This window comes from Helicoverpa zea, chromosome 31 (assembly GCF_022581195.2).
Source record: "Helicoverpa zea isolate HzStark_Cry1AcR chromosome 31, ilHelZeax1.1, whole genome shotgun sequence".
NCBI lineage: Eukaryota > Metazoa > Arthropoda > Insecta > Lepidoptera > Noctuidae > Helicoverpa > Helicoverpa zea.
In genome coordinates this window covers 17,659,398-17,673,869 of record NC_061482.1, presented here as the reverse complement: position 1 = coordinate 17,673,869, position 14,472 = coordinate 17,659,398, and the positions used below count along the sequence as shown (strand labels likewise).

General features: G+C 38.6%; 1 protein-coding gene across 1 annotated transcript; it reads right to left on the bottom strand.

The window, feature by feature from the left end:
• Window positions 1-276: 276 nt before the first annotated feature.
• LOC124644767 (ephrin type-B receptor 2) lies at window positions 277-13,443 on the bottom strand. The gene has a single exon (XM_047184297.1). The coding sequence runs from the start codon at window positions 13,073-13,075 to the stop codon at window positions 10,037-10,039; it is 3,039 nt and encodes a 1,012-aa protein (XP_047040253.1). The 5' UTR covers window positions 13,076-13,443; the 3' UTR covers window positions 277-10,036.
• Window positions 13,444-14,472: the final 1,029 nt, after the last annotated feature.

Below are 14,472 nucleotides of genomic sequence, written 5' to 3'. Positions count from 1 at the left end.
ACTTTTTGAGTTTGTAAAAATATTGCAAACACTTCTGAAATGGTTTTACTTCGTCAAAAAAAGCGAACTAAAAAGGATATCATGAAGAGCTCAGAATGTCTGTAGCCAATTTTGTAAATTAGTTCGCATTCCAAAGGGTATTGGGTGAATACTACACTCTTACAACATTCACGGAGGGTTGCCTATAATTAGCCGGGAACATGCGTCAATGTGTACTGTACTATGGACAGGTATGTCTAACAATCACGTCGGGGATGTATGAAATAACAACACATATTAAATATCAATAGTTTATTACATAAATTATAGCCAAGCTTACACTTCATTGTTTCTTTCACCTATACTGATAGTAAAGATTTAAAACTGCACTAATTTATTCTATCTCTGTATACGACGCAGGCGCGTAGCGATCAAAATATACTCGAGGCCGGAACAAACCTGCCCTAACCACACGCCTGCTTAATCTATATAAAAAGAATACTTATAAATAAAATCTAACATCACTCTATGTTATAATTAATTAGGCTATGATTGGTGTTACTACGGTTCCTATTCCAATTGCGTCTGATAAAAATTATTCCTAATTTGATCTGCATAAGCATTTAAAACTAATTAATCGTTTAAGGTTATGGCTTAACAGCGTATCACATATCAGGCCTTTCTATTAGTTTGCGCGTTGATTACAAATGGGTTGTAAAACTCGGCCATAAATGTAAAAAAATAAGCATTAAACCTCTTTGTTGCAATCACTGCTTGAAATTGGATTTGAAAATGTATTTGCAGTCAAACTGTTCAATCGGTTGTATTACTCAGAAACCTCATTAACCTTCGCTGCATACATCCAACGATAAATATAATAAAAGATTATTACGACATCTTACGACCTTTATACTTAGGTAAAGTCGGAAATTGTTTGCCTAAAAATGTGTGCTCATCTTTAGCTATATAAATGGCAAGAATTCAATTACAAAGGTCAGTTTATCAATAAATATTATTTGCACACATTAATGAGTAAAACAATAATTTTTAAATTAAACGGGCGCCAGTTTAATGAAGTCTTGTGACTATGAATGAATGATACGCTTTTAAATCATAGCGCAAACCAATGAGAAAACACATTTTGTGACAAAACTCGTTTCAAGATGGACGCTGTAACCTGTCCGTCATCACTGTCTAATAATCGAGGCATACTTATTGCTTTAACGAATACAGTTATTATCGGATACAATATACATCTTATTACGTAAACAATTAAGTTCATTTTCTATAACACAAAGGACGAATTAAATTGGCCCGAATGTAAAAGGACCAAAATTTAATCCGCCATTTGCATTAACCGTTGAGATTTAGACTAACCTTCAAATACTGGACTTAATTTGTTTTCGATTGTCTGTCCAACGTATCAAAACTTTTATTTATATTCTTCATTTATACTAGCTAAATCTTTTAAGTATTAGTAAATAAATGTTATTTTTATTAGATTGTAACTATTGAATGGGTTTGGTGTTATGAAGGAGTGGCGAGGTTGCCGCACGTCTCAAATCGTACACCTAATGAACTCTATCCTTGTTCGCGAACATTACATTCGCAAAAACTAGCCGATTCACGTATAAAAACTAGGTTTCCTATGAGCGTGACCTACGACAACCTTGTCAAGCGTCATTTATTCATGAATTTTTGATATTTTATTATACAGGATGATCAAGTTAAGAGTTGTTCGATTACAACAGAGTAGTGTAAATGTATGAAACTAGTTGTGGTGCTCACGGCTCACGCAACCGAGATTATTCATGTGGGGATGACTCTCGGTGGTGATATTGCTGGGCCGAGGCCAAATATCTAACATAGAGATGAATGTTTCCAGGTTAATGTATAAATGTGGACGCTAAAAGATCGACTAGTGGGTTACATGGGGTCCAATGAATGCACAGCAAAGGGTGCAAAATTGCCAGGTTCCAATATAAGATTTATAGAAAAATATCTGGTGGCATTTGTTGTAAAAATATTTTTATTTGTATCGCCTCTACTTGACCATCCTGCGATTAATGATTATTGCTAATTAACCCTATATTAGGCAATGAACAGCGTCCTTGAATATAAAAAGTTGCCATGAAAGTGATCGAATTATATCTATATATGAAATGTACTATTAAATATTTCAAGTGTCAAAAATTCATGAATAAAATTAGATGTAGATATAAACTTCTATATACTTAATGATTTGTAAGTATGAACTATGAATTGGTGTGATCGTGGCATGAAGGCAATCCTAATTATGTCTACTATAAATACATAAGATCACAGTAAAATGGGAATACAAAATGGTGGATATGACCACAATTGTGCAGATAATAAACTATTTGTTTTTTACGTACATGGATTATACAACAGAACGGGTAAGTTTACAATAAATCAGTACAAAATGGCAAGGAATGATAAGAATGTAAAACATAATATGTATTTGCAAGGCAAGATATAATGGCGTAAGTAACGTAGAGTACTTCTGATAATGTCATCGGCACTAATTAGTTGAAGAATCAAAACACAGACATGTCTCATAAGGCTACAAATAAAGTTTTCTTTTAAAACGGCTTTTCTAATCTTAGAGAGTCGATAAAATTTTAAAATTTCTGGTTCACAAGTTGAGCATTGGCCTGATGACCTGGCGCTAAAAGGAGTTGAGTATGCAAAATATGAGGATCGCATTTTGTGAATAGGGTTAATTTCGGAAAGCATGCATTGATAATTCTACTTTCGTTTTAAATTACCCATTATTAGGATATAACATCATTACAAATTACGTACAACACAATACTACTAACCTCGCTATAATTACACATAGGTTAGCATGTGGTTAGTAATCAGAGCTATTTCAATCGTTTACAGCTCAAGTAGCTTTTACTGCAATTTAAAAATAATAAAACCTTTTTAAAAACAAACTCATTGGAATTAGACGACGTTTAAGCTATCAAAGAGTCAACGTATCAATATCTAATGAACTTTTAAATAAAGACGCTCAGACTTTGGAAGCCGTTTTAAAAACAAACGGAGTGCAGACTCTTAGCAATAGTTAAAAATTAACCAGACGTTCGGAGCGAACTCCGCACTCCACTTATAATTAGTACGAGGTCTCGGGGTTCATATATTATTGCTTATACTTCCCTTTTGAAGTATTATCTAACACTTAGCCAAAAATAATGTTTCATTCATGTCTGTGTTTAGAGTACCGTTAGAATGGCAAACACTTACGTACAAACTAAATCAAGTGTAAAACATTGTATGCCGTATACAAAAACAAAGGCTAAACATTTACTGCAATTAACAACTTTTTTTATTATAATCAGTGTAATGTTTCGAGTGCACAATATTTCACAATTTACACAAAGTACTTCAAAAAGAGATGATTTTTATGAATAAATATTGTTGATTGGTACACAAGTTTTTACACACGATTGTAGCTATACTTTTAATTACAAATCGTATGAGAGTTTTTCTCTGTTCAGTCAGTCGTGAAAGCATACACTCGACTCAATATTCAAATAGTTTTTTCAAATAATTTTGCATTCATATGTTACATGAGTATCAGTTATATTACGAGGAAAACGATTAATTGGACCATCGAAATTTTTCAATGGAACGATATTTTTAAATAAATTGTATATTATTGAATACATATTTGATTAATATCTGTTGAACCATCATCGAACAAATACATGGAAGACAATATATATTGAAAATAAACGTTTTTATATCAAGTTTTTTTTATAAATATTATAGGCATATTAAATACAGTTAGGACAGAATAATGTGGAGTCATTTGGCACAGATAAGAGACCTCAAGCAGAGATGAGGGAGCAAGTAGCAAGTTGTACACACATGGCGTTTTCAAATGCAATATATAACTTAAGCTTGCAGAAAACTTATTGGCAAAAGACCACATCTCATGGTCTGTTATACGTACCAATAACGACCACAACACGACTGTCTTAGAAATTCGCGAGCGGGGTTTTACTTTAAAAGTTTTTTAATTTCAATTAAAAATACTATAGCAGTAAGTAATTCCTATACATAACAATATTCAATTAGCCGAATAGAATGCGTACAATGGTTGAGAGGTAATCGGTAGTCGATGGATATCGGGCATATTGTCACCCGCACCATGCAATGCCATTCCGCGGAATTGATTGATTTATTGAATTGGACAGGTAACACGCGTGACCGGGAAATTGGATTTAGGTACGAACCAATATGCAACTGAGCAAACGACTTTATATTTCAATCGGACGCATTTCATTTTCAGATTTTCAGCATAGGTTTTAATTAATCTGTCTGGCTTCCGCGCCTACAGAACCGATTTAAATAAAAATTGGTACACGGCTAGGTTAGATCTTTAAAAAGCACATAAAACTCTTTTTCCGGGTGGGAAGAAGTTCTCTCGGGACGGTGATGGAATCGCGTGGAATAACTTGAGTCAAAATAAACATGTTAACTATCCCTGTGACGTCTTCATCTACGTGAGCACGAGGAGGTTTGCCAATTTAGCTAGTGTATAGATTGAAAATCAAAACTTGATCCATCAAATCGAAGTTAGAATTTCAGTGAGCCCGTTCACCTGACAGGCAGTGCGGATGACATACAATCTATTCCGATACGTTCAATTTAACAAGCGCGGTTACGTTGCACAAAGCGGAGGCTTGTCAAAGCCGCCTGCGGTAACGCTCCCGAATACTACCACGTGACCAACCACCCTAGCTCATCGGTACATTTTTCTATCCGATATGATACAGGAATAAAGACTGAGTTTTTAACTGAGCCTTATTGATAGCTTATGATTATTTTTTTATAAAGTGATATTTTTTAAATATGAATGTGGAGTGTGGATTGGACCATTAAACTGTTATGATAAACAATTTAATTCGCAGGAATTCAACGGCTGGTTATCGGTTAAGTGGAATTTTCACTGTGGCACACAGGGTGCAGCACAAACGGTTCATCTGATCGACTGTCCAAAGCACACAAACAATTGTACGCAACGCCCGTTTGATTCGAGAAATGCGCAACAAAGGTGAACTCCATGGAATGGTTCGAGTTCGGCCACATTTGTGGTTGGCCAACAAATGTGTGCGAAACATTTTGATAGAATTTCACCCTTGTTACACGGTGTAACCCGTCCAAATTGTTCACAGAAACACGTGAATAGGGAATGCTTTTACACAGAAATGAATATATCGTTTACGAATTACGGAACAGGGATTAAAACTACACTGAATTCACGTTAATAGCTCGTGCTACGTAAACACTCAGTTTTAAATAATTTCCCAGAAACATTTTATTTGATATTGAAATTGAATACACATGTAAATTGGTTTTCGCGATTAAAAACTTCGAAATGAATTTACTCTCGCAATATTATTACATATAACCGGCTTTGTGAAAATTATTGTGAAGCAATGCAAACGTGTAATTAAAAAAGATATGAAAAATATAAAATTGCATTTTCCTTTATCCAGCGTTACGTTAAGTACCAACAAAAGGATTAATATGATTGAAATATAACTCGCTCAATAGCAATATATTTTATGCCGCGTACCGAAGGACCGCCATACAGTCCATTCCATAGAGATTAATTAATTTTAATAAATAGTTAAACGGATGCGGAAATTAGATAAAAACTGTTACGTATAGGCATGATAACACATCATTGGGGTCAAAACCACTTGATAAAAAATCAAATGTCCAAAAACAGTTGTGACCTATATGATAATCCGGAATGATTTTAGAATTTTTACTTGTGGTCTGCGTACGGTAAAAATGCGTTTTTTATATCTTCGATCTCTATCGATAATTGAGAATATCAATTTTAGGATTAAACTAACGGACCAGACGATACTAGGTTTCAATGGAGGTGTAAACTAAGACAATATTTAATATTCGCGCGGCTTTTGACGGAGACAAAATGGCGGCATTAGGACCACCGAGGTCGCGACGCACGCGCCTCCCAGCGACAGAAACCCGTGACAATTTGCGAAATAATGCGTGCTCTTGCGCAGAACCTGGGACTCGATTCTCTCACGGTTATGGCAAATACGATGTTATTTACTTAGCTTTACTGCATCTTTACGTAGGCAACATTGTTAAAAATATTTTGTCAGTCAAAGTGCCTCTATTCTACCCCGACAATTTAAAAAGCCAAATCGAGTATAGAATTCGAGAGCCGTTTTCGGCGTCTTTAAATATGCAGCGAGATAAGAGACAGAATAGTACGAAAATAGCATAGATCCGCGAACGTACAGGAATAGGATAACCGGATTGATCTTTTCTTTTATAAAATTAGTTATCATTGCAGCAAGACTGTCTGAGAGCATCTGCTGATCTGGTAACACGCTCAGCTCATCTCTTGCCCGGGATGACATTAAATGAGAGAACAAGGGTGGTTTGCGCGATAAAAAATATACCACGTGATGCGTGGTTTATTTAGCAAGCCAGATCGCATAAGCTAGAAACTGCATTGCACTGAACACTTACAACAATGACTGTCTGAAGCTAAATATTTATTTACTAATGACGACAGATATTGATTTACAGTAGGAGCTTAAAATGCTCTCCCCTACTGACGTCCCAGGCACGCTTTACGGCTAATCAAACCATATGGCTTAATATCTAGCCTTGGGTTATCCTTTGACATAAAACATCATAGGCAAATGGAGTTAAATTTGTGTACTCGTTAAAATAAGATTTTAATAATACAGACAAGGCTCCATTTTTAATAAAACGGCGGCACTACAAAATCTATTGAGCCGTCGCACGCAAATAACATTAATAATAGACAAGTATGATCTATCGGAGTCAAGTTCAAAGACGTCGAATTTAAATAGAAGTGATCAGACACTCGATTTTTTCAAAGTAGAATGTATTAAAACAAGATGAGTGAAACTATGTTCGTCAGTGCAAGCGCTCGTGGCATGCAGGAGCGTCAAAAGGACGCAGACTGGGCCACTTGACCACGCGTCGCGGAAAAAAACTGATGCATTTTTTTGGCAGAGATTACACGACCTTTGACGTGAGCCGGAGACTCGAGTTGCGCACACATACACATGTATATACTATGTATGTATAATTACTATAATTTGGATCAAAGGGCGTTCGTCATACCCTAGCATTAAAACAGAAATGGTGGATATTTACTTGAAGCATAGGGATAGTAGTTGAAAATTAAATTGAAATGACACGTATACTTCAAAATTAAATTTACCCTAGATAATATGTGTACCTACTCCTACAGGTCAAAATCATTCAATCTTTGGAAAAAAATGGATTTTAAATTTTAATGGCTAAAGTATTTTGATGCACCGCGGACGACACGGGATGACGTCACTAATGTGGCAAACCAACTACCTAGCAGATATAACCTTTCTCCTTAGGTATGCAGTTCACGATACAAGTCTCATATCGGTTCGAAGTCCCGCTTACTTCAAACGCAAGGAAACACACTAATAAATCCAGTTCATGTAACCAATAGACAAAGAAGAGAAAATAAACAGACAGTAGAATCGAAATAGTTCAGCGTACGTAATAAAACTGAGATAACACACCGTATGAAGCTAGCATTGCGCCGGAAAAACGCTATTTAAGATCAGCACGCGATGCTCAAACAAACGAAACGGGTTCCACTACCTGAGCCGATGCACACAAACCTCTTTTATAAATATGTTATTTAAGTTAAGTCGCAGATAATTTGCATATGTAATGTGCAGCCTCGCTCCTAAATTGGATGCAGTTTTGGAACATTGTGTTAGTGACAAAGGCCCGAATTTAATGAGGATAAGTTTAAAATTTATTTTTGAAACACTGGTATTATTTAGCTATGTGCAGATGTAGTGACCCCTGCAAAGTAATTAATAAATGATGATCGTGAGTCACAGTAAGTCGGGCGCAAGATATCAAATTAACTTTCTATAAAATAAGACCCCGCTCGCAAATCGCAGTTGCAAAATGTTTCACACAAAAATAAATGCAATCAGTCAATATACACAAATGACAATTTTAAATAAACTTATATTATCAAAATAATAAGTGTTTCCTGAAAAACATGAGTGAAATTGCTGTTTTCAGTTATCAATAAAATGCTAAAGATATCTGTAATTGTCAAATGTACAAGATGAAATTGATAATTGAGCAATTTTAATGATCATGAATGTGAATTGACCAACTAGCTGCCACCACATAATATTACGTTTGTATAAAAATATGAACTTATATAACATCTTAAATTACGAATAAACTATTATAAACTGAATACAAAATCACTGATTACATAGTAGAGTACGTGGTGTAGACGGCAGTAGTCAAGTCTATCGCTAGCTGTGGAGCGCGCCAAGCACAAAACATCTACATACATTCGCTTTGTAACATCACAAGTTTTGAAGCAAAGCACTTAAAACTATATTGGCATTTCACAATAGGTACAACTATAAACCAATTTCTTTTTAAAACAAAATTAATTCTAGCATTGTTAACATTTACAGGCAGTGTAAGGCCGGGTGCTGACGAGACACTCCAATTTAAGTTCAACATGAGACATTTCTTGTGAGATCTGTGTGTCAAAGATAATAAGTTTTAAAATAATTATAACGTTGACTGTATCTTGGCCTTATTACCACCTATGGCAGTGTCCAAAATTCTTTAAAAAAACTGAGATGACTCATAACAAGACAAGAGAACTGGGCATCATTATCTGAGTCAAGTGTGCATGTTTGTATGATAAATAAAATTGGTGATTCATATTAGACTAAAAATGATCTAAGGTAAGTAAAATTTAAGTACCTACTGATAATGAAGCTTGTACTTATTGTCAGAACTTTGATATAAAACTTAAACCTGATAATGAAAATGTAAATCAGTCTTTTATTTAGCTGCCAAATGTTGAAAATAAAAGGGGTACTCATGTGTCTCCACCCTTACCAAACCAAAAATTAAAAAATATTTTTTTTGAGATACATTTTAAAGCAATTTAACACTAAATAATTCAAACTTATGTACATGGATGTTAAAGGAGTAAATACGTATGAACTTAAATGCAATTTTGTGACAATCTATTAAATTAGTTAAGTACTTCAGTTCAATCACAATTTTTGAGGTTCAGCATAAATAAGTTTTGAATATTCTATAACAGGCTTTACTTGTTGTCAGCTTTCTGCCATAGTCAACCTACAACAAATATTTCAAAGCTGTGTCAGTTAAACCTATTATAGAATAGGTGACACACACTCAGCAAACACTTTGACTCTGTTAAAATTTTCTTGAATATACACATAATATTCTTCCAAAAGATTACAGAAAAATTGGCTAACTACAATTTAGACATATCTTATCTTTACATAAATCGTAAAATTTTCCTGACTATGACGTGACAGTGTCTTCATAATTGTATGTTTTGTGTTATTAGAAACTTATACAACAAGCTTCAAAAGCGTAAAGAGAATGTATCAAAGTTATAAGTACACAATATTAATAAAATTAATTCATCAGTCTACATACGTAAATAATGTTTTCATGTATGCTACACTGGCTACCAATTAACTAAAAATAAATTTATCACCTCATAATTTCTCTTTAAATAAATTTCTTTATTTCTATGCTCAGCCCGGAGTGGGATATATTAATTTTGATTATCAAAATAAAATTAGAATTAAATCTTTCGTTGTATAGTACCTATATAACGGTAGTCATAAAGCTTCCACAAGTGGATGTCAGTAGTCTTGAAATTAGGCCGGCAATTCAGTACCTGTCACTCAAGCATTACCACTAAACAAATACAACAGTTTCATAAAAACAGTAAAAAAGAAATATAAACAGCACAATATCATAAATAAATTTCCTTAACATCACTATGAAAAGAAGTCCTTTACTCCTATATCTAAACTCTATGGCAGTTTTTTAGAAAAATATACAAAATGCATCATTTTATCATTAAAGATCACTTGCACAGCTGCACGTCGAGATCAAGTCCACTTAGAACCGGCGGCTGGACAGTCACTTACACGAGGAAGCCGTAGGGGCCACTGCCGCGGATCTGAGCGCGCATGCTCTGCACGCTGTTCATGATCTTCTTCTGGTGGCCGACGAGAGTGACGCCCAGCGACGCCAGCTGGTGCACCGTCAGGTCCACTACGGCGTCCATGTCGAGGATGCCCGCCGCGCGGAACTTCTCGATGTACCGCGACATCTTGATGCACTCCAGCCACTCCTCTACTGACGAAAATTGGATCAAGTCAGGAGTATCGCCCGCCAACGGGTCGGCAGATCGATTCTGTGCAATTTTCCTCAATGTGTCCGGACAGCGGATCAGCTTATCTAAAGTTTTTACGATGCTCGCAAACGTGGGACGGTGCGTACGCTCTTTCTGCCAACAGTCGAGCATCAACTGATATACCGCCTCGGGGCAGTCCATTGGTGCCGGTAGTCTATAACCTTTCTCAATGGACTTAATCACGTCCTGATTACTCCAGTTCCAATACGGCCGTTCACCGAAACTCATAACCTCCCAGCAGACAATACCCATGGACCACACATCACTGGCAGACGTGAACTTCCTGAAGGCAATGGCCTCTGGAGCAGTCCACCGTACCGGGATCTTCCCGCCGCGGGTCGTGTATGCTCCGTCAGCGGTCGACTCTATCTCTCGTGACAAACCGAAGTCAGCGATTTTGCACACGAGTTGCGAATTGACGAGTACGTTACGAGCTGCCAGATCACGGTGAATATAGTTCATTTCAGACAAATACTGCATCCCGGTCGCGATGCCGCGTAGCATGCCAACTAGCTGCACCACACGGAACTTACCATCGTTGGCCCTCAAGAATGTGTCTAGGGAGCCATTCTCCATAAACTCTGTTATTATCATTATTGGATTGCATTTGGTTACGACTCCTTGTAAGAAAATAACATTCGGGTGTTCAAATTGTCCCATTATCGAAGCTTCAGCAAGGAAATCACGTCTCGCTCGTTCCGTGGAGCCTGGTTTGAGAGTTTTGATTGCAACATCGATTTCTTGGCCGCAACTAGCTGGCAGCTTCAGTTTTCCTCTACAGACATCTCCAAATTCACCTCCGCCGATAATCGCCTCTATAGTAATGCAAGATGCATCAATTTCTCGAGCGAACTCCCGCACTGCTTGGTTGGGGTCTTCATACGTGTGAGGGTCAATATAAGTTCTGGAGCCGGTCCCAGCGAACAATGGAGTGGTAGCGTTACTGCTCGTCTTAGCAGGCCGCTCGGGACCTGTGTACACTTCTCCGTTTCGGTAATTAAGAGCGTTGCAGTCACTCGGCTGTTTCTTATCACATTCATCGTCAGTGCGGGAGCGTAGGAATAACACTGTGGCTATGATGGCGACTACTGACAACACCACCACCGCTACCATCACGCCGGCTACTAGTCGCACTTGTGCACCCTCCTCTTCACCTACGAAGGTCGTCTCCAGCACTGATCCAGTCCTGGCGTACACTATACCACTGAATTCACCCCAACCACGCTTCATCTTAGCCCTCACTCTAATACCATATTCTGTGTCTCTTTTTAGACCAGTTATAATAACATGTGGTTCTTTAGTAATCTTGAGAGTGGCATTTGCGCTTTTCTCCAAGTTATCTTTAGGGAAACATTTGACTTCATAACTTTCAATAGTGTCATCTGGATCAGTCAGATCAATAGGTGGTGGGTTCCATGCTAGAGACAGCTTGTCACTTTCTACACTTAGAATGCGCAGTTTAGACACCACACTAACAACTGAAGCCTCTGTGACTGCCGTTATCTCAACTTTCTTAGGTTCTTCACCAGTCTGTTCAGTCACTCCATTCTCGGCATAAACTTGGAATTTGTACTCTGTCACAGGGTCCAAGCCCATAACAGTGACTCTGGTGTTGTTCAATCCAGTTGCAGCCGGCCTGTACTCAATATTAGGGCCGCAGTTAGAACAGAAAACCCTATAAGTGATATCTCTACGTCCCCCGGTTTTATGAGGTGGCTGCCAAGCAAGAGATATAGAAAACTGGTCAGCAAAAGTAACAGTGAGGTTAACAGGTGCAGATGGAGGCTGAGTGCAAGGCTCGTTCTTAGGATCCTTTTTGGCTCGGAAGAAACCAGGTACACATTTACATTCAGCGGCTGCATATGCTGTAGATTCAGAATAATCAGGACAAGTGATGCAAGGGTCATCACCAGTATGGGATTTGAATTTACCAGGTGGGCATTCATTGCATACCTGGTTGTGCAGGTCGGCTTCAAAGCCAGCTCGGCATTTACAGGAGCCAGTGGGTATCGTCCACTTGCCGTCACCCTTGCACAAGTACAATGGAGGGGCCTCGCCCTGTGGTGTCTCTGCGTTTTCCACGCAGGTTCCATTAGCTTGCTCAATGACAGTAACCTCACGACCTGTAGGTGTCGCTGGGAACCGGGCAAAGTTGACTGTAACTTCCGGGCATGTTATGTAGTAGACTTTCACTGCCAGTATTGATATACATGCGCCCTGATCTCTAAAGGCGAAGTAGACACCCCTTTTGGTGACGGCTATGCTCTTGACTTCTGTGTTGATGTCTACCTCAGAGTTAGTGTTGAAGCGTCCCTCACCTGCAGCAATGCGGCCCACCAGCTTGTAGCTCTCGGGTTCCCAGGGCGGCTGCTCGCGCGTGGCCACGTCGAACTCGTAATACAGCAAGCTGAATGTTTCCTTACAGCTGAGAGCATTGCCAGGGAACAAGGAACAATCTCTAATGGTGAATTTGATCTCGATATAGATTCGGTTAGCATTCCTGCGCTCGATGAACGGCGTCCACAGCCAGTTGTTGACGTTGTGGTGCGCGACGTCGCACACTACATAGGACCGCCAGTTGATCTGCTTCTCGAAGTTAGTGTAAGACTCCTCGAGCCAGCCGGGGGTGCTGGCCTGCGCGCCGTACGGGAAGCGCGTCCACCCCAGCGTGGCCTCGGTGGTGGTGTCGAGCAGCAGCACCTGCTCGCCGCGCGCGCTCAGCGCCGCCAGCGCGACGGCCGCCGCCACCACTAGCGACCACATCATCTCGTCGACATAATAACACGATTACGCCCAAACAACGCTTATACGCCACTATAGACACCTAGTTTTGACTGTTCACTACATAATGCACCTCACAGTTTTTACATTACATTCAACACTTCACTTTGTAGATAAAGGATGGCTCGCTCATTTTCTCTTTACTGCGATGTATTCAGAGTGGTCTGGGATCGAATGCCTTCCCGCAGCACTCGGGACCGAAGAAGATCACGACGGCGGCTTTTGTTTACGTGTTACGCGACGTTTGAACACAAATAACATTATTTTGTGTGAGGATTCCGCATTTTTAATTTATATTGATCCCGTATTACACAGATGAGACCAGAGAGACTCTCTTGACATGGACGCGCAGCAGTTTTGTGTGTTGCCGTGCATAAAAAATAACAACACAAAAATATTTTAGAAAGTAAACCATAGAGAACTAAAGATCTCCAAAAAAAGTAAAACAAATGGTATTTATGGTCTATGGTACTTATAACGAAAATATATTTTGTTTTTCGAGCTTTTCTACCTATCTTTAAATAGGAGGAGTAAATGTGTTAGTTCTAATAAAATTATTGCACCAGCAGTTTATATTTTTTAGTAACAGTAAACTTAGTTTCGTGGAACGTGTAGAGAACAAAACACGGAACTTGTACGGTATCGGGTACCGAATTTTTTGGTCGTCAGCTGATAATTTTCAAGAGGAAATAGGAAAATAACACTGTCAACTGCAACAAAAACGGTGTGATCATTTTTTCTGTGTACCATGGGACATTTATTTTGTTTAGTCAAGCAGGCAATCCCTAGACGATTTAAAAAACTTCAGTGCCAGATGTCGTCGTTTTGTACTTTTGTACCTAAGTCTCTGTCAAACTAAAGAAAAAACGTGACACCGAGCCCTTTCAGCCAAGACCCAAGAAATTCAGATTTTGCTCATTGCACTGTACTTTTTTCGTAATACATATTGCCCAAATACATTGACCGTCCAGTGAGCGCATTAGAGGTGACTATAGAACGCCGTCTAAGGCCATTTTCGGCCAAGGTGGCTGTTCTGATATAAGGAGATCAGCTAGCTGCGCAGGACATATTATAGTGCACGACCATTTGCGCAGACAGTCATGTGCACTCACTATTTCATCACTCTCACAGCATGATGGGATGGTAATCCAACACGACCAGAGAGACAGGTGCAGGACCAACATTAACGTGCTCTCCGATGCACGGGTATCTACTTATATCATCACCAACTCCCAGGCTCCACGTTGCTCTGTGAAAGTTTCGGAAACACAAAGCGATTTCAGTGCCACCCAGGAGTCGAACTCAGGACTTTCGAGGCAGTATAGTATCGAGGTGATTATTGAGTCCGCGTTGCAACTGAAGTCCGATAGATGGGGCGCTAG